Raw genomic sequence first — 8,465 nt, forward strand, 5'->3', positions numbered from 1 at the left:
TTAATATCATTTATAGGGCTGGAGAGATGGCTCAGTGGTTAAGAGCACTGACTGCTCTTCCAGAGGTCCTGAGTTCAAATCCCAGCAACCACATGGTGGCTCACAACCATCCGAAATGAGATCTGGTGCCCTCTTCTGGTATGTCTGAAGATAGCTACAGTGTACTTATATATAATAAATAAATAAATCTTTATAATGTCATTTATAAAATTAGGATCGCTGATGAATGAAGTTAAACTTTGAAAGGCTAAAGCCACGTTCCTGCTCTCTGGAATCATCCCTGAGTCCACTCGGGATGGGTGTCAGTCTCTGCTCATCAATTTAACCAAGCCATGTTAGGTAGGAACGTGAGCCACCAGCATCTGCCTGCCCACGCATGACTTAGTTACCATGCGGCATCAGCAAATGTATCTGTGATGTGAAAACAGATAAACACGCCTGGTCCCCCAAGGGAAAAGAAAGAACTAGCTATTCAGAGCAAAGAGTCTGTCCGGTCCCCTTGCAAGCTGATGAACTGAGGGGTTTGTGTCCCTCTCGAATCTTGTTTAACCCTTACTGCACTTTTACAGTGCTTCATCCCTCTGACTTTAGCTTGCCTCTCCCCGTTCCCTTATTTTCACGATTCTGCATGCATGCTCCAAGTAGACCGTATCCAGCCATAAAAAGATATTCTTTCTGTCTTTCATAGCGTGTTCTGGGGTTTGCCATGTTGTGTAGAACCATTTTGTGCCTACTGACAAGAGCCATCCAGGACACAGTAAAAGTCAGAGTTTGCACTGCTTTGGTCTTGAGTTCTTCTAGCCCAGCAATTCTCAACCTGTGTGTCATAACCCTTTGACGGGGGTCACCTAAGACCATCCTGCATATCAGATATTTACATTGTGATCTATAACCGTAGCAAAACTACAGTTGTGAAGTAGCAACAAAAACAATGTCATGATTGCAGGTTCACCACAGTATTACAGGGTTGCAGCCTTAGGAAGGTTGAGAGCCACTGCAGTAGTTAAATGGCAGTGGACATACAGGGGACATTGCTTAGCCAACTTGGTAGTTGGGTGACATAGAAAGCCAGACCTTGGGTCCCAGGCATCTACAGCTCACCTTGTGTCTTTGTCTTGAAGGTTTAGTCTCCACTGCCAGCTGCCATGGGCAAGCAGAACAGCAAACTGCGGCCTGAGGTGCTGCAGGACCTGCGGGAACACACAGAGTTCACTGACCATGAGCTGCAGGAGTGGTATAAGGGCTTCCTCAAGGACTGTCCCACCGGCCACTTGACAGTGGACGAATTCAAGAAGATCTACGCCAACTTCTTCCCCTATGGCGACGCCTCTAAGTTTGCCGAACACGTCTTCCGCACCTTTGACACCAACAGCGATGGCACCATCGACTTCCGGGAGTTCATCATCGCACTGAGCGTGACCTCTCGGGGCAAGCTGGAGCAGAAGCTCAAGTGGGCCTTCAGCATGTACGACCTGGACGGCAACGGCTACATCAGCCGCAGTGAAATGCTGGAGATTGTGCAGGTACCGGCACTCGGCAGGGCCGGGAGCCAGGGGAGCCAGGGAGGCCAGGGCCCCCATGCACAGCCGTACACCAGGGCATTCCTCAGCCCACTTGCTACCTGGTGTACTAAAGGACTGCAGGTCTTTTGCAAAGAGTAACGATAAAAGCCAAGTGTTTATCGATTGCTTGCTAGACATCAGGCCCCAGCTGAGCTCATCCATCAGGTTGACTTCCACAGTTCTATAAAATGCGTCATTAAAATGAGATCTGGGGCTCAGATAGGTGATTAAGAATTATCAGAGCAAGAACCAGGGAAATGGCTCAATGGGTAAGAGTACTTGATGCACAAAGAGGACCCGAGTTCTGATCCCCACGCCCATGGAAAAGCCAGGAGTGGCTGAGCATGCCTGAAACCCTAGAACTAGAGGACTAGTGAGTCCCAGAAGCTTGTTGACCAGGCTGCCTAGCTAAAAGCGTGAGCTCCAGGTTCAGTGAGAGACAAAAGGAAATGCCGTAGACGCCAGCACTCCTGTCTGGTCTCTGTATAGCTCCTGTCTGGTCTCTGTACAGGTGTTCATACGCCCACATGCGTTTAACACACACACACACACACACACACACACACACACACACACACACACACACCTTAGCTGTCTATAGGGCCTCCTATAGAAATCAGAATGACTTGGTAAAGGATGAGGCAGCAGTCAGTCCTGCATGGGAATCATGCTTATGTGCACCCTTCATTCTACCCCTCCATGCTTTAAACCACCTCTGTATCTGGGCCAGTGAGATGACTCTGTGGGTAAAGGTGCTTGCTACCAAGCCTGTCAGCCTGAGTTCGATTCCCTAAGACCCACATGGTAGGAAAAGAGAACCAACTTCCACAAGTTGTCCTCTGAGCTCCACATTATCAACACCTCCCAATAAATAAATAGATGCATACACGCATACATACATCATACATGCATACATACATCATACATGCATGCATACACACATACATGCATACACACACATGCATGCATGCATACATACATACATACAATAAGGAAAGCAGTTATATAAGTGCCTAATGCGGTGGCTAGAGATGTGCTAATGATGCTTTATATCATTTGGGAAATAATAAGAAAAGGTCTGTGTGCCTCCAGTTTCTTTTCCAAGATGATTTCCCACCTGTAGTTTGTTGAATCTGCAGATGCAAGACCCACGGGTGGGCAGGGGTCACTGTATTTCCCCTTTGACCTCCCCCCCAGGCATTCCCCAGCCCCCCACCAAAGATCCTTTGTACCTTTTAGACAGACATCATGCCCCCTAACCCCCACACTCCCAGCCCAGAGTCCCCAGCTGTATCCTGTGCGCTTGAACGTCAATTAACCTGTACTGGCTCCCTTCACCCAACGCCTTGTCTGTGAGATTTGTTCTGATGAGAGAAGGGTCCTGACACAGCCAGGGAGCACTCTGCCCTGCCCATGCTCCTTGGCAGGCTGAGTGAGAGCCATCACCCATCCTCCATCCTCCCAAGCACACTCACAGACGCCCCTTTGCAGGCCATCTACAAGATGGTGTCCTCCGTGATGAAGATGCCCGAGGATGAGTCCACACCCGAGAAGCGAACAGACAAGATCTTCAGGCAGATGGACACAAACAATGATGGTAGGAAGCTTTGTGGGGTTGGGGATAGGGGGTGAAGGGGGTGGGGCGCACAGATGCACCTGTGAAACTGCTGTTGGCACAGATGTGTTTGGGGTACACCCTCTGCTCTGCTCCCTCCCAGCCCCCTCGATTCAGCTCTGCTGAAGGAAAAAAGACTAGAATTCAGGGTCAGGGACACCTAGCCTGCATCCTGAACCCTTCCTATGGCTTATGACCATGGGTAGATCAGTAGACCCTCCAAGCTGTAGGCTTCATACATGTTGTCTTAGTTAGGGTTATCATTGCTGTGATTAAACCCCATGACCACAAGCAACTTGGAGAGAAAAGGGTTTATTTACTCATAGTTTCCATATTATAGTTCATCATCAAAAACAGTGAGGGCAGGAAGCTGGATGAAGAAGCTGATGCAGAGACCATGAAGGGATGCTGCTCACTGGTTTGCTTCCCCTGGCTTGCTCAATCCACTTTCTTATAGAATTCAGGACCACCAGCCCAGGGTTGTACCACCCACCATGGGTTGGGCCCTCCCCCATCAATCACTAATTAAGAAAATGCCTTTCTGGTCAGGCATGGTGGCATATGTCTTTAATCCTAGCACTTAGGAGACAGGCTCTCTGTGAGTTCAAGACCAACCTGGTCTAAAAGTGAGTTCCAGGACAGCCAGGGCTGTTACACAGAGAAACCCTGTTTCAGAAAACAAAAAGAAAGGGGGGGGGGTGAGGAAAGAAGAAAAGAAGGAAGGAAGGGAAGGGAAAGGAAGGAAAGAAATAAGAAAGGAAAGGAAGGAAGGAAAGAAAAAAGAAAGGAAGGAAGGAAGAAAGAGAGAGAGAGAGAGAGAGAGAGAGAGAGAGAGAGAGAGAGAGAAAGGAAAATGCCCTACAGGTTTTCATGCAGGCATTGTATAAAGGCATTTTCTTAGTTGAGGCTCCCTCCTCTCTGATAACTATAGCTTTGTCAAGTTGACATAAAATTAGCCAACACACATGTTGATGGAGGGAGTGGTTTTACTATTTCCACGAGTCTATTTGGGGAAGGGAGGCAGGTATAATGGTACACTGTGAATTCCAGTCTCAAGATCCTGAGAGGCCAGCCAGGCCATCACCCTGGGAAACGAAGCACCCCAGATCCTCATGGGGCTCATCAAGCAAAGAAATCTGGCTATGGCCATCCTACCTAGGACTCCGAGGTCCTGCCACAGCTGCAAAAAGGCAGGTCTCAGGAAGTGGCGAGGTGGTGAGAGGTCACGAGGACATGCCCTGTGTCCTCCTGTGCCTTGGCTGTGAGTTCCTCATAGGACCTCAGCCAGGGAGAGGTAGCTGCACGGTGAGTTGATTCTGCCTGTCTGTGGCTTTGTAGAGCCAAGACTGATTGGCTTTTGTTCCAACAAGAAATGCAGCATTAAGGAAAGAAAAGGCTCCCCGGGTTGCGCTGAGATTAAATGTACGCTAATGCACCAGAAAGTGCCGTGTGTGAGCCTCGAGTACTCTGCGCAGGTGAGTTGAGGACGGAGCTCAGCGGGGCTCAAGGTTCCTGTGGAACTGTAGACAGCAAAAAAAACTTTCCAGACAGCAAGGAAATGCCTTTCAAAACATGTCCGCACACAAAGCAAGACAGCCTCTTGCCTGCCTTCCAGCCAATTTAGAAAGTGTTCTTTACCCTCTTGTGTATTGTGACATCAAGGCTTGGGTTCTGACAGACCGTACTGAGGCTTGGCCGCTTCCCAGGCTTGGCTTTCTTCTCTGTGAAACGGGGATAAACCCACTTACGTGGGCGTGAGGCTAAAGTAGTACCACGCTGGCGGCACACTTAACATGGAGGGCCGTTGTTTCTGATTGTCAAAGCCGGGACCTCACCTGCTTCAGAGTGGAGTCTGTGTCCCCACTGTGCACTTGCCCAGTTGTTTGGTCACACTATGGAGGTCACTGAGCACGTAATCCACCCTGTACACCAGTGACCATTTGCTAGCACTCAAGAAAGGAGAAGGCGGGGTTAGGGATTTAGCTCAGTGGTAGAGCGCTTGCCTAGGAAGTGCAAGGCCCTGGGTTCGGTCCCCAGCTCCGAAAAAAAAGAACCAAAAAGAAAGAAAGAAAGAAAGAAAGAAAGAAAGAAAGAAAGAAAGAAAGAAAGAAAGAAAGAAAGAAAGAAAAAGAAAGAAAGGAGAAGGCAGGGCGTTCAGAGAAGCTGGCACAGACAGGATCAAGAATCGGAGGACAGCAAAGCTCTCATCCCCCGGAGCTGTCAAGAGTCTACACTAGGAGGCGCTGTGATGGTTTTAAGTGTCAACTTGACTCAGTTTAGGATCACTTCAGAAGTCTCTTTCTTAAGATTTAGTATTTATTTTGTATATGAATGTTTGCCTGAATGTATGTTTGTATATGTATGAATGTATGTTAGAGGCCAGAGAAGGGCACTGGGTCCCCCTGGAGCTGGAGTTACAAATGGTTGGGAACCGCCCTGTGGATGCTGGAACTGAATCCAGGACCCTCTGCAAAAGCAGCAACTGTTCTTAACTGCTAAGCCATCTCTACAGCCCTAGAAGAGAGTCCTTTTTGCTTGTTTTTTGTTTGTTTGTTTGTTTGTTTGTTTGTTTGTTAGTTAGAGGCAGGGTTTCTCTGTGTAGCCCTGGCTGTCCTGGAACTTGCTGTTTAGGCCATGCTGGCCTTGAACTCAGTGATCCACTTGTCTCTGCCTCTTGAGTACTAGGATTAAAGATGTGTGCCATCACTGCCCAGCTCAGAAGAGTCTTAACGAAGAATTATCTAGATCAGTGGTTCTCAACCTACGAGTCCTGATCCCTTTGGGGATCAAATGAGCTTTTTCCGGGGGTTGCCTACGACCACCAGAAAACAGAGATATTACGTTCTGATTCATAACAGTAGCACGATTACAGTGTTGAAGTGGCAATGAAAATAATCTTACGTTTGGGGGTCGGCACAACACAAGGAACTATATTAAAGGATCCGCTCGCTCCGGCTGCTACTCTGCCACACAGCCCGCAAGCTGCCCACTCCTGGCTGTCTCCCTTTTAGCAACCCTCTCCGCGTGGTCCCCTAGGCAGTAGTTACTGCGCCTGACATACACACACACACACACACACACACACACACACACACACACACACACACCTCATTCTGCGAGCCCTTGTATGTTCTTACTCTGCAAGGGCAACAGAACCAGATCCGCACGCTCCAACTGCCTCTCAGCCATTTCTTTCACACACTGTCCTCTTTAGCCCAGTAAAATCAAAGTTCCACAAACTTGTAATTTTTAGCAATTAGATTTACATGTTAAATTCTCAATACACAATTCATCCACGCAATAAATTCACTGCCAATTGATAAAGATATAAACCGCCCACATAGACAAGATAAAATCGATCTAGTTCACCTAAATCTGAACCATCCCTCTCCATAGACTCCATCTTGATCTCCCATTCTCCTCCTCCTCCCCCTCCCTCCTTCCTAGACTTTTTTTCCACCTACCCTTCCTTCTCATCCAATGACAGGCTTCGCCTTATCCTGGACCCGCCTTGCTGCACAATGACATCATCCTACAGTGGCAGCCTATGAGCATGCCTGGTGGGGGTTGTCTTGGTTAATTGGTATAAGAAGGCCAATTGCCAATCTCTAGACAGGGGGCCTGAACAGTATAATAAAGGAAAAGGCCGAGTATCAGCAAACAGTCATGCACCCATACATCCATTCTCTCTGCCCTGTGACGTTTTAAAGTTATTCCCTGTAGTGATAGATTGTAACCTAGGACTAAACCAGAGAAAACCTCCTCCCTTAAGTTGCTTTTGGCTGGGGGATTTTTATCACAGTAACAGAAATAGAACTAGACCAGCACCCATAGTTTGTCCTGTCTCCCCAGCTGCCCCAGATCATGGCAGCTCTCCAGGTCTCCAGGTGGGGCTGGCAGCTTACTTCTAGCCACAGAATTCATTACGAAACCTCAGCCCCTACAACCTATGCCATAAAAGGAGAACCAGCTCTTACAGCTTGTCCTCTGACCACCTATGTGCCTCAACATGGCATATGCGCCCACATACATATGCACAGTAAATAAATGTGTGTACACTCGCATGTAAATGCCCTAGAAGTGAGCGGAGACTGGACATTGTCCATTTCCCAGAGGGTTCCAGACTTGAACCAGAGCACTGGCTAATCCTACGTCTCCCACTTCTATCCCTCAGGCAAACTGTCCCTGGAAGAATTCATCAAAGGTGCCAAGAGCGACCCGTCCATTGTCCGGTTGCTGCAGTGTGACCCCAGCAGTGCTAGCCAGTTCTGAGGGGAACGGGCTTTTGGACAGTTGTGAGAAACACAGGCTTGACCTGCCATCTTCAGCTTTGCTTGCAAAAGTGGATTCCTCCGTGATCTCTCCTGCTCTCCCGGGACCTGGGCCAGGCAGCACATCACACCCACCCGACCTGCCCAGCCGCAACTCCCTCCTCTATCTGATCCGTCCGTTCGATATCCCTCCCCCTCCAGTCCAGGTTGGTTCCTTCCAAGGGTTCAAGTGTTCTCGGCTGTAGGGCTCCTCCCTGCCCACAGAGGGCCCGGAGGCCCTTAAGGACACCAGACACGACTTTTCAGTATCCTACCGAGACCAGCTGATTCATTCTATGATCCCAGGTGACTTTGTGGGGATGAAGAAGATGGAGAGTAGACAGGCAAGCCCTTCCTGTGCATGGCTCCACCTCCCTTGTTCATTTTCTCTGACCAAAGCCGCTTGCACGTACATACCGTGGTCTCCTTACTTTTAATGTATGAGTTATGTGTACGGTGAGATGGACTCTAACGTTTAGCCCCTGTATTTAATGCCTCTGACTGCCTTTGAAGCATGGTCCCCTGTGGCCTGTGACCCCACCCCACCCCCAAGTCTGGCTGTGCTGTGGTATTTATGCATTCGTGATTTGCCTGATTCCACAGGAGATACATGCATGCCCAGGGCTGCGGACATCTGCCCTCCGTGCTGCAAATACAGGTGTTTCCGTGTGCTCCGTCCTCTTCTGTAAATTGGTCTGGCATATTAAAATGATCAAATAAAACAAGGCCTGTGAGTTTCCTGTTTGCTGTGAGCACCCTGTTCACGGTTCTGCCTCTCTCCAATCCTTAGCAGAAGCGAGTCCCTGGCATCCAGCTGCTGTTGGTAAACACAGTCCCCAGGGTACCCTTCTAACTGCCACTGTGTCTACATATATTCTGTGCCTGTTCTGCAATATCTGCCTAATGCCAAGAAAGACTCGTGAAAATAAAGGATTCCTGTTCTTGGCAGGTCTGTGACATGCTGCCTCCCCGCTTGGA

General features: G+C 48.9%; 1 protein-coding gene across 9 annotated transcripts in view; it reads left to right on the plus strand.

Moving 5' to 3' along the window:
• Hpcal1 (hippocalcin-like 1) overlaps window positions 1-8,212 on the plus strand; it is a 106,556-nt gene extending 98,344 nt beyond the window's left edge. For 6 of the 9 annotated variants that reach the window (XM_063262355.1, XM_063262353.1, XM_063262357.1 and 3 more), the window contains 3 exons: window positions 1,122-1,523; window positions 3,054-3,159; window positions 7,352-8,209. In XM_063262355.1, coding sequence (XP_063118425.1) covers window positions 1,146-1,523; window positions 3,054-3,159; window positions 7,352-7,449 — 582 coding nt within the window. In that variant the 5' untranslated portion in view covers window positions 1,122-1,145 and the 3' untranslated portion in view covers window positions 7,450-8,209. Of the gene's footprint in view, window positions 1-1,121; window positions 1,524-3,053; window positions 3,160-7,351 lie in introns of all 9 variants that reach the window. The other 3 variants (NM_001394053.1, NM_017356.3, NM_001394052.1) reach the window with 1 other exon arrangement.
• Window positions 8,213-8,465: the final 253 nt, after the last annotated feature.

The sequence above is a fragment of the Rattus norvegicus genome, chromosome 6 (genome assembly GCF_036323735.1).
Source record: "Rattus norvegicus strain BN/NHsdMcwi chromosome 6, GRCr8, whole genome shotgun sequence".
Lineage (NCBI taxonomy): Eukaryota > Metazoa > Chordata > Mammalia > Rodentia > Muridae > Rattus > Rattus norvegicus.